This window comes from Pantherophis guttatus, chromosome 1 (assembly GCF_059756535.1).
Source record: "Pantherophis guttatus breed Tessera chromosome 1, ASM5975653v1, whole genome shotgun sequence".
Taxonomy (NCBI): domain Eukaryota; kingdom Metazoa; phylum Chordata; class Lepidosauria; order Squamata; family Colubridae; genus Pantherophis; species Pantherophis guttatus.
The window spans coordinates 164,134,044-164,150,395 of NC_142063.1; the positions used below are offsets into that span (position 1 = coordinate 164,134,044).

The 16,352-nt window shown below is 37.8% G+C and overlaps 1 protein-coding gene across 1 annotated transcript in view; it reads right to left on the reverse strand.

Moving 5' to 3' along the window:
- TMEFF2 (transmembrane protein with EGF like and two follistatin like domains 2) overlaps positions 1 to 16,352 on the reverse strand; it is a 283,704-nt gene that overhangs the window by 59,305 nt on the left and 208,047 nt on the right. Inside the window, exon 6 of the mRNA XM_060688080.2 lies at positions 721 to 869. Coding sequence (XP_060544063.2) covers positions 721 to 869 — 149 coding nt within the window. The remainder of the gene's footprint in view (positions 1 to 720; positions 870 to 16,352) is intronic.

The following is a 16,352-nucleotide window of genomic DNA, read 5'->3' on the forward strand; positions in this document are numbered from 1 at the left end:
CACTAGAACAGGTTTCCCTAACCCCTGGGCTATGGATCAGTACTGGTTCCTGGCCTGTTAGGAACCAGGCCGTGAAAGTGGTGGGCGAGTGAGTGAAGCATCATCTGTGCATGCACAGGATGTAGGTTGTGCATGAAACCATCCCTCCCTTGTCTATGGAAGATAATTTCCCCCCCCCCGAAACCGATCGCTGTTGCCAGGAAAGTTGGGGGCTGCTGCTCTATCACCTCTCAGTATTGTCAAATAAAGCTTTCTTTCTGCAAAGCCCTGTAAATACACGTGTGTGTGTTTCTGTGTTCATGGAATATTTTTAAGTCAGCTCAAGATATGCAGAACCTATTGACCCAGCATGTAGATTTCAGCTTAATTTTAAAACCCTAGTACATCTTCTTCCTTTGTTTCTTACACTGTTTGGGTATATCGTAAGTACTGTCAAAATTCTAGGTTAGTGTACAAAGACATAGCAGCAATGCAGTTGTTTATCTTCTGTTTCAATTGAATGTAAGGATGCTGAATAACTGTACCCTTGACCGTGAGCCATAATAAAACGACCATTAGGGTCACACCTGTTCACAGCTTGAAAATCTATGGAAAACATAAGAAATGTCTAATACCGTAAGAATTCATGCCAGCTCCCTCTGTCCCAGTTCTCTTTCTCTTAAACGTAACAGAGTAAAAATGGAGAGCTATCTTCCAATTGAATTTTGCTAGGAGCATTACCTTGACATCGGCCCAAAGACATGACTTCAATTTTCTCCTGTTTCTGACATGATGCCTCTTTGATCTGACATGCATTATCATAAGATCTTCCATCGGAAGCACAGAGAGGGTTGAAGTTGGTTTGTGAACAGTCAATGTTGCACACACACCTGAAAAAAAAAAATAACTCATGTAAAAAAATAAAATAAAACGCATTGCTTTAACAATAAAAGGACGTGCTTTCACTTAAAAATAAATGACACCAATAATAAATTAAGAAGAAGCGCCGAGATTTTGCTAGGACTTTGCAATTATAATGTGAATAAAATGAAAGAGAGGGCTGGCAGAGGACGAGTGTCTAGAAAAGAATACAACAGAAAGCTAAAATGAAAATATTTTAATAGGTAGTCCTTGTCTTATAACAATTCACTTAGTGACCGTTTGAAGTTACAATGGCACTAGAAAAAGTGATCTATGACTGTTTTTCACACTTACAACCATGGCAGCATCCCCATTGTTAAGTGATGAAAATTTGGACATTTGACAACTGGCAATGTATTTATGACAGTTGTAGTGTCCTGGAGTTATTTGTTCACCTTTTGTGATCTTCTGACCAGCAAGTAAAGTCAATAGAGAAGCCAGATTTACTTACGCACCTCTCTGCCATATAATGAAAAATAATCTCAGCAATGTGTTTTGTTGGAGGGGACATAGCAAAATATTCAGAGCCTGCAAGCACTGCTGGGGCCTGATTTATATCATTGTAAGGATTAACCTGATGGTATCCTTTGACCAACCTGCCAAAATTATGTTTCATAATGCCTGTCTTGTTCACATAGAAGTCAGATGGAGGGAAGTGTGTACAAGGGAGGAGATCTTCCAAATTCCCATCTACTTTTCTGCATCACAATTCCTCCAGCTATTTTTCTCCCTTTAGGTATTGAAAGGTATTGAAAGAAATATGAACCAAGAGTTTGGAATACTGTGGCAGTGGAAAAATGCGTATGCTCCCTATTTTGAGATTCAACTAATACTGGGTCAATAACAGATGCAATGGTTCCCTCCTTTGTTTGGAAACAATGGGAAAATTTCATGATTATCTTTAAACCTCAAAACTATCAGGGCTAAAACAGAACGGCTAAATCTGTTCTGTTCTGTTCTGTTCTGCTCATCCCTATTCCTCTCTCTATCCCTACTCTACTCTACTCTACTCACTCTACATAAAATTTAAAAAAATGAGTCTGTCAATGTTGGTTTCTCTATTTTTTCCCATTTATATTTTTCCAGTTGACTTATTCTGTTTCCCTCATTAGTCTGAAATTTTATTTTATAAACATAGGAATGACATTTCATATACTTCTTTGTGTTTATTTCTCAATTACCTTTTTGTATGCACATGTCTATCCTATAAAATATTCTAGTGTTTCATATTTTCCCAAATATGCATTTTAGTCTAAATTTTAGGGATAGAACAGCATAATAAAATTTGGCAATATGTAAATTGTAAAGGGTAGCTAAATTCTGATAACTGTACCGATTTGAAAGAATAAAATTAGGCAGCTTTGCATTAAAATTATGAACTCAAATGGATTTCTTTCCCATTTTAGTTTTTCATTGTGTTCATAGAATTTTTCACACTGACCAACATCTTTGGGGATGGTTGGTGTTCTGTGACCAAAGTACAATTAGTTGGCATATTCCCATGGCTGTGCCAAGACACTGGATCTCCCTTCTTCTGGAGGTCCCCATTTCAATTCCCTTCTTTTACTTCAATCCAATGAATTTGTAATTGCTGTTGGGGTTGTTAGTTAATTTCAGTTTGGATTTTTGAAAGCTGTGAAGAGCCTTTTGAAAAGCTGCAAATTTGGATGAAAGGTAGAAGTATTTGAAACAATACCGGTAATACTTTTCATAACACATCTTCCTATCCCAGGTCCTTGGAAATGACTTTATAGGTAGACAAGCATGTCAAACCCAGTCTGAATATCTGACTTAATGTGCAACGAACCATAATATACAGGAAGACACACTTAGTTTAGATTTCGTATATCACATTTCTTGTGTCACATTCACAACACTTAATACCGTCTTGTTTATTTAGGACATATTTAGGAATGGTTATCTGATGATTGTCTGGATTATGCACATATCTATATCTATATCTATATCTATATCTATATCTATATCTATATATCCATATCCATATCCATATCCATATCCATATCCATATCCATATCATCTATATCTATATCTATATCTATATCTATATCTATATCTATATCTATAACTATCTATCTATCTATCTATCTATCTATCACACTAATACACACACACACATATAAAATACACTAATATACATATCATAATTACATGCTGGTACATACATAGCATAATTACATAAGGTACATGCTGATTTATACAATAGAGGACCTATTTAGATATTTAATTTGGTCACAATGCCAGATTTTATGAATGGTAGATGATTTTTATACTTTTGTTGCAATGGAGAGCACCTACTGAATGTCCTTTATAACTAAAATTTTATACATGGTTAACCTCAGCAAAAATATGCACCAATTACAACATGATATTCCTGTTTTCTGGTTTATAAGCAAAGTTTCTGCCATAACTATTCCTTTAGAGAAGCATAAAGAAATATGTCCATAGGAAAAAAAAATCTCCTGCAACCTAAAATTGCTATAAAGAAGCAAAAATGTAACAAAATTAAAGAATGGTCATCTCTGTTTATTTATTATGATGATGTATTTTTTTTTATTATGATGTATTTTGAGAAAATTCAGACTAATTATTCTGTGTGTTTGTATGTGTATATGTATTATTTAAATCTCTGCAAGGCTGCAAATTTTTTTAAAAAGGCAAGAAATGCTAAATCAGCAGCAATATTAACTTCACTGCATTGCATTTCCTATATAATTTATGGAACTCATTTCCAGGTGTAAATAGTAACAAATTAAAGAACAGAAAGAGGAAGGGATAATAATATCTATTTGCACATTTAGGAGCAAAATAACGAAATGGAGGCTTGTGAAAGGGCAGCTAAAGAATGAGATTTCAGAAGGAAAAGTGACCCTTGTGTACAGAGTTCCCATTTCCATTTCCAATTCAGATAACCATAGGGTTTTAGGTTCTCTAGAGAACCACAGAAAAATAGGCAGGATCTACTATGCATAGAATTTCAAAACAGTCTCCCAGCATCTGGCAAATGCCCAGCTGAATTAATTTTAAGGTGCTGGTTATTAAAGCCAACAGATTTAGATCCTAGTGAAACTGATGAGAACTTATTTATGATTTTCAGCAGGGCATCTCTTTTGTTGCATATACTCTTATCCATTATGAATCCTGGAAGCTGGCATATATAGTGATCTTAGAGGCATGTCTTAGAGGCATATTTGTGCTTGAGACACTGCTGTCACACAAGTATACAACATTTCCATTGAAATGGTGTATTGTCCTGGGGTTATTAGGACTGGTCTTCAATATGACTTTGTTTTGGCACTTTCAAGTCAAAGTTGGCTTAGGGCGATTGCCTGTGCAAGTCCCTGATGTTTTGCTGGCAGTATTTTTCAGAAGTGGCTTGCTGTTGCCATTGCCATTGCCCCTTTCCTAGGACTGAGAGACAGTGAGTGGCTCAAAGTCACCAGCTGACTTTGGTGCCTAAGGTAGGATTAGGACTAACAGGCTCCAGATTCTAGCCTGATGCTTTAACCATGACACCAAACTGGCTTTCCTCTCAATATATTGTATAGCAGAAAATATTGCATAAGTCCTAATGATACATAGCAGTACTTTAGAATGTAGCCTAGCACACACTATTGACAACTGAAAATCTGTGTCAAAGAATTTCATATTTCCATGGAAGAACCTGATTAGCTCTATGTGATTCAACTTATTCAACTTAAAATAAGTCTCATACATTTTGGTATGTAATCTGCATGGTTGATAGTGTGTTTGACTTACATGATGCTTTTATGAACCCACTGATCTTCAGACACGAGCAGAGAGAATTAATTGTAAAATTAAATCTAAGCCTCATACCTTACTCGAAATGGGCTTTAGTGTGTTTCACAACAATGCAAATACAATACCACTGAAAATGAAAAACAAGAAATCCAAGAAGAAACCAGCATGGTTGCGCAAAAAATTATCTGATAAACTGAAAGACGAAAAGGGTAAGTACAAAAAATGGAAAGAGGGACACATAACTAAGGCACAACATCAACAGATAGCCTGAATCTGCAAAGATGAAGTCAGGAAAGCAAAGGCTCAGAATGTTGAACAAAGACTTGCAACAAAAGTCAAAGATAATAATAAAAAAATTATTTCACATATAAATAACAAGGAAAAAATCAAGGAAACTGTTGGTCCAGTAAAGAGGCCAGGAAGTAACAGGCAGTAGATAGAAAGCAGAACTGCTTAACTCATTCTTTGCATCAGTCTTCACACATAAAGAAACTATAGCCCAATGTACCAAAAACATAATTTAAAAGACAGACTAGAAATAAAAATTAAAATAAGCAAGACAATGGTAAGAGAACACCTGCCTGACCTTGATGAATATAAATCACCAGGACCTGATGGATTACATCCCAAAATTCTTAAGGAGCTGGCAGATGTCATCTCAGAATCATTGCACCATATCTTTAAAAAATCCTGGAGCACCAGGGAATTATCAGAGGATTGGAAAAAGCTGATGTGATTCCCATCTTCAAAAAAGGAAGAAGAAGAAAAAAACAAAAACCCCAGACCCAGGAAACTACAGACCAACCCAGCCTAACCTGGGAAGATACTGGAAAAAATAATCAAAAAACCAAATCTGTGAACATCTAGAAACAAATAAATGTATAACTACCGGTAGTAGCCTGCATAGGTTTGTTAAAAACAGATCATGCCAACCCAATCTTATTTCATTATTTGACAAAGTGACTAAATTAGTAGACCAGCGAAATGCTGTGGACATAGTATACTTAGACTTTAGCAAGGTATTTGACAAAGTAGACCACAATCTACTTCTTGGTAAACTAGAAAAATGTGGGATAGTATCACCACCAGATGGATTTATAACTGGCTGACAAACCATACTCAACAAGTAATCCTTAATGGTACTGTTTACATGGAATGTAAGCAGTGAGGTACCACAAGGTTCCATTTTAGGGCCAGTACTCTTTAATATCTTCATAAATGACTTAGATGTGGGAATAGAAGAGGAACTTATCAAATTTGCATATGATACTAAAGTGGCAGTAATAGCCAACACCCCAGAAGACAGACTTGAACAATAGGCCCTATCCAACAACATGAAATTTAATGTGGACAAAAGCAAGGTTTTACACCTAGGCAGGAAAAACCAAAGGCACAAGAACAGAGTAAGCAAAACCTGGCTCAAAAACAGTAACTGTGATGGGGATCTTTGAGTCTTAGTGAACGATCATTTAAACATGAGCCAGCAGTGTGGAGCACCCACCAAAAAAGCAAATACAATCCTTGTATTGTATAAACCAAGGCACAGAATCAAAATCATGTGAAGTATTAGTACCATTTTATAAAGCCTTAGTAAGGCCACACTTGTAATACTGCATCCAGTTTTGGTCACCACATTGACCAAAAAAAGATATTGAGATTTTGGAAAAAGTGCAAAGAAATCAACTAAGATGATTAAAGGCCTGGAGACAAAAACATATGAAGAATGGTTTCAGGAATTGGCTATGGCCAGTCTAGAGAAAAGAAGGACTAGGGGTGACATGATAGCAGTATTCCAATATTTTAGGTACTGCCACAAAGAAGAGGGAGTCAATTTAGTTTCCAAAGCACCAGAAGGCAAGACAAGAAACAATCTGCATGTAATCTGATAGCTATCCTGGATGGTATTTGAGAGCCGAGAGGTGATGTTCTAAATTCCAAATTCTTCAACAGAATCCTAGTCCTTGGAATAGACCTGAATCAAAATGCAAAGCTGATCACTTTGCATTTTGAAAAGAAAAATGACAGATTGTTTTTTCTTTCCTGGTCTGACTCCAATGGCAATGTATCTAAATAAACAAACTCTGAAAATTTAGTTTCCTTCAAGGTGAAGAATTATTTTTACAGTTGCTTAAAGAAGCAAGTGACAGCTGGCTTTTCTCATTCCAAGGATGCTTCAATGCGTCCCAATTTTTAATTAATAGGAACATATGACCGCTTTATCACTCTACCTGTGGCAACCTTTATACTGTAGTTTTATCAATGCATTGTTCTTATTCCTGGACTACTATAAATCAGCAAGAAAATAACAGTGTGATGCAATTGTTAAAAAATGGAATTTAAGAGACAAACCCAGGTTCAAGTCTGTCTTGGACCAGTTATTTGTAGTTTACCTTGCAAAGGGTGGTACGATGGCTCATGGTTAAAATGCTGGGCTTGTCAGCTGAAAAGTTAGCATTCCAGGTTCGAGACCTGAGTTCCATGCAATGGGGTGAGCTCCCATCCTTGCCCCAGTTCCTGACAACCTAGCAGTTTGAAAGCATGCAAATGTGAATAGATAAATAGGTACCATTTCAGTGGGAAAGTAACAGTGCTCCGTGATGTCCTACTAGCCATATGACTATCTCTTTAGACAGTACTGACATCTTGAAATGGAGATGATCACTGCCCCCTATAGTCAGTAACGACTAGTGGAATAAAATCCGTAGGGATCCTTGCAGACAGTGAGGAAAAATGGGAGGAGGTACATATACCATCTTGACTTATCATTGCTTTCCTGATGGTCAAAAAAACCTCACAAGAAGCTCAAAGGGGTTTTTCAGATATTTATTCAGGTTGTCATGTGTTTCTTTTAAATTTTACTTTTCCTACTGCCTCTTCAAGCTTTTTAAAAAATATTAAATGGCTAAGTTTGTCTAATTTCTGCAGTGGAACCCTGAATTGTCTTACCTCTTCCCCATATTCAAATGTTTGTCTTTGCTAACAGCAAGAGGAGAAAAGCTTCATTCTCAGAGGGCGCAGCCATGTATCTATATGGCATTTCAATCACATGCTTTTATTCAAACAATTAGAAATCACAAAGACCATGCAAAGAATTAGCTGTGTGCTGCTTAGAGCATTTTATTATTACATAGTGCATAATGAAAAGAAATTGAAAGGCTCCAAAGCCTCATAATATAATAAAACTTTGAATAATTAGTTGATATATTTAATCATCATTGTGATTTTCAAAAGACACAATAGAAGGAAATGCTGTTTACTGGACACAAATGTTAAGCCCAAATGCACTAAAGAGGTAAATGCATTTCCTGCTGTCCTGACTGGCATATTAAATATGCCCTACCAGAGGATGAGCCTATGGTCAGGATCTAATTGTGCAGCTCCTCTGCTATAGCCTTTTAATGGCAATGTGTGAAAATACACACTGGTGGTAAAGAACGCACAATATTTACCCAAAAGATCCTCTTGAGTTCAGTGGACTTGACATCCCAGGAGAAGTGATAAGAGGCTTTGGCTCTTTGCATCTATTCTAGCAATGCAAGTATACCTTTTGTAAATATGTCTTGATGATAATGTATCAGTGGAAACCTATTCAAAGAAGATGTGAGTATCTGCTTAACAAATAGTGCCAGGTTTCAACTACCATACCCATCTAATTCAGCCCTATAGGCAGGTCACTTCCACTTAATGTCCTTTGTCCCAGTTTCATGCCTGCAAGAGTGCTCTGGGAAGCCCCTGCCCCCAACCTTGTGTTTCTTTGCATGTGGACATAGAGTTTCACGCCATCCCAGGTAAGCCACCTCCACTTCATATAAGCGCATCCTCACTCTTCCCGCTTTCCAAAATTCTTCCGGTTATGATCTCCCATTGCAAAGGGCTAGGGAAGTTGTCTTGAGAACACAAGCAGAAAACCAGAGAGAAGGAACTCAATTTGATTTCCTGCACTGCTTTCTAGCTGTTAGTAGCCACAGAATGGCATAATTGGCTAGCTAGTAGGAATTTTGGAGAGGGACATCTTGCTTCACAATGGAAGGCACCATTCTTGTTAGCTGGTGAACGTTTGCTGTTAATGTGTTTGCTGCCATGTTCAAATTAATTGAGACCGGGGTGGGTAAATGAACCTGGGCTAAGGTATGACTTGCCATTTTGTAGTCCTGGAAAGGCTTGACCTCAAGCTGTCTTTGATGGTATTTTTCTTCTGTTCAGAAGAACAGGGAATGAGAACTTTTGGCTTTTTGTAGATTGGAGGAAAGAAAAGGAAAAGGATAGGAACAACACTTGGGGAATGGAGGATTTTCATAGGGAAAATATTTTGGATCCAAGAAGCTTTACTACCAAGTTCCCGTATTTATCTCAGGGTTAAATATAAATATTGCCTTCTTCCTGTCAAAGTTAATTATATATATATTCTAGAACTTTATGAGGTTAATTCTGAATGACAGGCAGTTCAACTATTTCCATTTGTCAGGACCACACTTGTTCCTATTTTGGTTTTGGGTTTACTTTTTTTGTTAAAAAGTTAATGCTGCAGTGCCCATTAAGGACAAGAGCTTCTTGAACTGGGCCACTGTTAACAGTTCTCCACTTAACTGCCTTTCTTCTAAATAAACTATAACCATTTTTATGTTTCTTAGATATCCAGCTCCAAACTTGAAATATATACCTGCAGTTCCAAGAGCAAAATGTATTTATTTACTATATTTCTATGCAGTATTACCACTCTCTTGCCATGAAAATTGCCATTTGCTATTTGTAATTATCGTTTTACCTTCGAATAAGTGGCCAGATAAATAAGAGACACCATTTTGTCCGTCCGTCCATCCATCCATCCATCCTATATTTTCCCTTAGCCACAGTATACTACAATACAAGGAATAGTGAAGAATCCAGATATGCATTAGTAATTACTGCAAAATTGGACTGATGCAAACAGATAGATTGTGCTACTCTTATTGAATTCCAGCAATTTCCAGATTCCATCTTAAATATGAATAATAAAAAATCTTTATTGGACAGCAGGTAAGATAAAGGACTTTCTTTAATAAATAGCTCTGTGAGCAAGATAGGAGAGGTATAGATCGGCAAAATGTCCCCGTAAGAAAGTCAAGCACCATCATCCTGATCCAATTCAGAACTTTGATATAGATACCCAGACCTCTAATTTGGGGTTAATGTGCCTATCAGTGTATTGCATGTGCTTATACAAAGAACTAAGAATGTCTATCATTGCTTTTTAAGGCATCAGATGGCAAGATGGAATGAAACAACTTTTGGAACCTTCATATAAAGTAGTTCCTTTGTTCCTCTCAATTCCATTCCATTCCATTTGTTATAGTTGCTTGTTCCTCTCTAATTGTTGTCTTCTTCAAACCAGTTATCAAACTGAGAATAGAATGTTATAGAATTTTGCAGAATTACGTCTACCTCTTCTGAAAAATGGGTAGATCTGGCTCATCCTTTTTAGATTGTTTCAAGAGTGGAGTCAACTGTTCATTAGATTATTTCCCCAAATTTATCACTAAAGCTCCTTGTTTAGAAAATATGAAGCACATACAAAATTCGTCATATTTCAGGAGATGTATGCTCCCAACTTGCATCCATGTGCACATCTGTGGAACAAGCCAGATGTAGATTGGAATTAGAATGACCCATCCATGACTATCAGAGGTCATACAGACTAGGAACAGCAGTAGTTTCGAAGTCTTGCACTGAAGAATAGCAATTTTCACAGACCATAGAACAGACTTTTAAACAACTGCAGAGTTAGGATAAACAAAGCCACCAAGCAAGCTGGCAATAGTAGATTCCATACTGTCACCTTTTTCCTTCATTGCTTATTAAAATTCCTTGCCATCCTTTTTTTTTTTTCATTCTGTGCCCACCTCTAACCCTCTTCTACTTTCGGTTCAATTATTATACAACCTTCATTGAGCTCACACACCTGCCTCTGGAGACCTCAACACTGTATTAGCTGCATGCTACAGCACCGTGAGACAAAATAAAAGTCGCAGTTTTTCCTCTCTTAAAAATCACCGCAATCTAGAGAGAGCCGAAAAGTGAATTAACCATGAGTAGGACTAAGTAGATGCAGCACAGTACGCTTTGAGAAACTAGAAACATCAAAAGTTTGTGCTATTGCTCATCAAGACATGCTCTCTCTATCACACGCAGAGTTCTTAACCGTCAAGTTCCATCCAGATATCTTCAACTCAATATTTAAATGTGACTGTCTCCTCCCCTGATACATTGAGTGTTGAGTTAAATTTAAATGTAGGGTAGAAATTCTGTGTGTGCTGCTCTGCAATGCTTCTATTCCAGACACCCTTTAAAGTTGCTCCTGTATAAAACCAAAGCTTTTGATTTTCCCTATTATCTTCCTGGACCATTTCTAACCTCCTGCCTTTTCTGCATATTTCATCTGCTCTAGCAACGGCAGCGGATACTTCAGTAAGTCATAGCTGAGTATTAAATGTGCTTTTTGAATTCCCCAAGCAAACTGCAGACAACAATACCAAGGGGAGGGAGAAATACTGTTTTGCTAAATATTCCCCAGAGTGAGGAGAATTTCTCCAACAATTCCTTTGATGTAGGCAGCTGATCAGTAACAACAGCTGGGATTGGCCTATGACAATGTGCTGCCTGAGGCAATTAATCCCATTGTCTATATAAAATAAGACAGGCAGCAAACATTTGAACAGATGGCCAGCGGAAACATATTTCAACACCGGGTAGAGGCAGTCTTCTCTTTTGCAACTGACAACAAACCCAAGCAGCTTGCGTGATTTCCAACAACTTGTCACCATGCCCCATCTATGGTGTATGTCAAAGTGATGGTGCACCTTCCTGTATTCCTTTATTTCTTTCCCCTTACTTAGATAGAAATAACTGTGCTGACAGCCTGGTTGCATGTGGCCCTGAATCTATCATTGTTTTATAGGAATGAACAATAGCTGCTCTACACTCACCCAAATACTTAGGCACCAGTGTGTACTTTGAGCTAATATTCTTCAAGCACAAATACTGGGGAAAGCATATATTCAAGGTATATTGAAAAAGAGGATATTCAAAAATGTGTTTATATACCTTTTTGTTATTGTACATTTTAAGAGTAAAAACAATATAAAGCTGTTGAATACTCGGGCAGCCAGCATGGATTAGAAATTCTTTCTACACCACAGACATTCAGCTAGCTATACATTGGTTCTGATGAAGAATTTTTTTTCCACAGCCACAGTCAATTAATGAATGCTACACGTAGGAGTGATATTCCTTGTCTGCATCAGGGCATACCTTGGCCAACCTATGGTGCCAGCAGCAAATCTCTTCTTGTCTACTGTAATCTTCAGAACACATACATACCGCAAACATATCCTACCATTGCTCAGAGCTGGAGGAGATCCCTCCAGAAAGTAAATACAATTCAGGAATGTTGCTGTTATTAACAACTTTGGGGCCAATGTGCAAGACCAATTTACAACCCATTCATTTAATATTAATATGGGATTCATCAGAAGCAAATTTTCTTTCCACTGAAGTGTTTTGCTACAGCCTGTAATACTATTAATTTCTGTTTGACAGATCATCAAAGAGAAAAATCTATCTATGTGGTCATAATCAACAGCAACCTGATGGCATTTGATCAATCAATCAATCAATCTTGGAAAGAAGCCAAGCTACCAGTTTTCAATTGTATTTTTCATAGGATGCTGGTAGTTGCTCTAAACTGTGTTCATTTTTTTTTTTTAAAAAAAGTCAGTGACGTACAAAATTGCTGAAATCGGCAGGCAAAAAAAAGGTATGGTAGTTATTGATTATGCAGATAAGCACAATAAACCCCCAGATAAAATGATTAAAATAAACTCTATGTGACAAAAAAGAAAATAAATTAACAGAAAAAAGAGAAAAAAGATGCACATTAAACTATAGATAGCAATATGTTGATGAAGGTTCTCGGTTATTGGATAGAGTTGTGTGGCAGCTGAGTCATGGCAACTGGTCTTTTTTTTCTTTTTGATTTGAAATGTTTTGCTGCTTATCCAGGTAGCTTTTTTTCAGTCTGAAGAAAAAAAAATTGTCTGCTGATCACATCTCTCGCATTTTCCCACTCCCCTGTTTTAGCCTACCTTTCATCCCCTTTTGCTAGTTAACTGTTTTGTTCTTTGCTGATGTTTCAAAAATAAATATCAAACTGAACTGAATGGCATGTATCTTCTGATCCAGATATAGGGATTGACTGAGTGTGTGCTGTGTGCAAAGTAAGTGAAACTACTCACTATCATTTTACACCTCACATCTCATGAAAAGCCAGACTTCTTCGAAGTATGTAATGGCTCATATCATGCATCCATTCCTTAAAACCAAGTTAAGTTTCTTTCCAGTTACATAAAATTATCCTTTTTGCTGCATTCCAGGCTTGATGGAACCAAAACTATTCCTGAGAAAGCTTGTTTTATGTTTTATGTAGAAAGGACGGCAAATAACTGACACTGTAGATGGTATTCATTGGGAAACTGGAAAAATCAGGATAACCACCATGAAGGAAACAGGTTAATAGAAAACTCAGACAGCAAGAAGTTCAATAGGGCTCATAAACAAGCACTGTCACTATGAAGGACATTAGTAGAAAAATGCTACAGCCCATTTATTATCCTGTCTGAGTGAATGTGTGCTAAGGATCATACTGATGTGATCCTATTGATCCCATCTGGTCCCTCAAGAGTGACAATTTGTTGACTTTTGTTAAGATACTTCTTTGCCGTTTGCATCCTTTAGAACAATTCTTTATTTTGTGGCTGAAGAACAGGTATATATTTACAACAGCCAGGACAGCTGAACAGTTCTGTTTCACATAACAAAAAAGGAAATCTGGGTTGCATTTGCTATTTAACCTGAGGCCCCTGGAATGACTGAACTCTCCGCTCAAGTTATTTTTCAGACTCATAAAAGACTGGTGGTAGGGGACCGTCCTAAGCTCTTCAAGGTATCCTTTCTCAACTGAGGCTCTGCGAGAGCTTGTGAGGAGGGGAAAAAAATAAACTTTACATCATTTTTGGAACTTTGAATGCTGCACAATGGTAGTGCTCAAAGTGCCAAGAATTTTAGTCTGCCATGACTCAGTTACCAGACTGGTACTTTGCTTCTTACTCTGTAAATGCTCTAAAACTGTACGTTAGAAGTTAATTGTAATGTGAAGCTTTCACATGTTTTTGCTATTTTATGCAGGGTTTCCTGAACATTATTTCAAGTGTTCCTCCAAACTGCTGTAAGGAATGGCAAGCTAGACAAGGAAAAGAGTAATATAGATAAATCTATATACATATCCATGTTCTTAAACATGAATTTGGGGAAAATTTGGTCAAACAATTAAATGAAAACCAAACAAGACACCCCACACCAGAATGCTTATTTCTATAGGCATTCATACAGACCAGGGATATTCTTCTATGATCCCTTCAAAATATGGATTGGATAAATTCTACAGTAAACAATTCTTAAAAGCACTTCTTACAGCATGGATGTTCACATTTTGGGCATGTAGCAGCTACTTTTAAAAAAACAAAACTGAGTGTCACACAATCGGAGCCAGAACCCAAAAACATCTGTTTAGAATTAAAGCATTCAGCTCCCAGACTGAGCACCCGACTTGGCCAGATTCAGTCTTTCCACACCTAAATTCATTTCTTCACTGAATGTGAAAAGGAGGAGGAAGTAGGAGAATAATTTTACCTCTACTTTAAGCAACATGGCAGACAGAAATTATTGAGATTCGACTACAAGTCATGTCACTATTTTCTAGTAGACCTTGGTTAGCTCTCTACTGACTCTTCTATTATAGCTTGGTGAAGATGCTAAGATGCTATGCTAAAACAGATACCCATGCTTCGCTACGAAACTATGTGATCGGGCTTGATAAATTGACACATATCTGGAGAAATGAAGGCTGCTGCTGATGCCCCACCATGATATTCCCTATCCTGTGGTAGACCTATCCCTGCACTTTGAATGCTGGCATGAAATTTCCCTCCTTCACCGCTCTGGCTCCAAAAGATGTCATTTGGAAACAACTGTTGTACTTCTGGGCAGTAGAAAGAAAGTGCTCTGCCATTGGATGTTGTTGGGTGAGGAGGTTGTATAAGGGTTCAGGGTAGGGCTCAAGGGGAGGGAGCTGGACTTTACCGCCCCTGCAGCATATCCCGGGAGTCTCGTCCTGCCACTTCAGGGCACGGCACCGGACACAGGATAACCAAGGTCCGAGATCAACAACCTTTTCCCTGGAGTAATCAATCTGAGGTTCATATTTAAAACCAGATAAATACTTATTAGCCCAAGGCATTGATCTGTGATATCTTTTCATTGTATTTAGCTGTAGCTGCCTGATTAACGTAGGGGTTATTAGATGCATACATTTTTACAGCCTTTCTATTGACTTCAGGATGACTTTGATGATACTTTTTTGCAGCTTCCCTTACTTGTGTTTTCCTAATTGCATCTGTAAATCTTTTCCTGCATTTTTTCCCTCTTTTCCCTTTAACTGGTGTTACAGTAGAAAGAACAGATTCATCTGAACTGAGGAGGTCAATGTAAGAAGTGATTTGGGGCTGGGACACTATGCAGGAGAAATTCGGTTCACAATCCGTTGGCTCTGTGCTGGTCGGTGATTGAAACTCATAAGGGAATCTCTCTCCCGCGCCTTAATTCGGAAGCACTTCCATAGCTGGAAGGCATAGACGTTTTGGTGAGGTAGTGACATTCAGTACTGTAAGGAGCCCCAGACAGCTCCTGAGTGACAGAGTGGAACATCTGCCAGTTTGAACTGAGGTAACAGAATGTGAGGCAATTGGCAGTTGGAACAGAGTTCTTTTTAGGTGGGGAGGCATTAATATAAGGCAACTGGCAGTTGGGGCAGAGTTCCTTTCAGGTGGGGAGGGGGACTGGAATGTCTAACTCCTTAGCATCAGAGTGTGTTAATATAATACTGTATATGAAATACTAATGATCTGATGGTCATTTTGAAAAATCTTTTCTTAGCGAGCACCTAGAAGCCAAGATATGTGCCAAATTTCAAGTTTGTAGGCTTTACCGTTCTGGAGATTTTGTGATGAGTGAGTGGTATTTGGCTTATACATATATAGATTAGCAATCAAGATTTCTGAGCAATATATGTATCAGGGGTGAAATGCACTTACCGGATCGCAAATGCTCGCACACGCCTCCTCCAAACATGCAAAGAAACTTCTGCACATGTGCAGAGGGTCAAAAATGGGATGTGATGATGTCCGGGCAGGAGGGTGGAGCCTCTCGCCACCGGCCCTACCAGATTGTGTGAGCCGGATAGATTCGGATGGATTTCACCATTGATATGCATATATATATAAAAAAGAGCCCTGGTAGCGCAGCAGACTAAAGCACTGTTATTAACATCAGCTGCCTGCAATTACTGCAAGTTCAAATCTCACCAGGCTCAAGGTTGACTCAGCCTTCCATTCTTTCTAAGGTAGGTAAAATGAGGACCCAGATTGTGGGGGCAATAAGCTGACTTTGTATAAAATATACAAAAGTATGAAGGCTTAACGCCTTGTAAACCACCCTGAGTCTAAGGAGAAGGGCAAAAAAACCTTGGTTACATAGGAAAAACCTGGCTAAAAGAAAAAAACACAAAACACACACACACATAA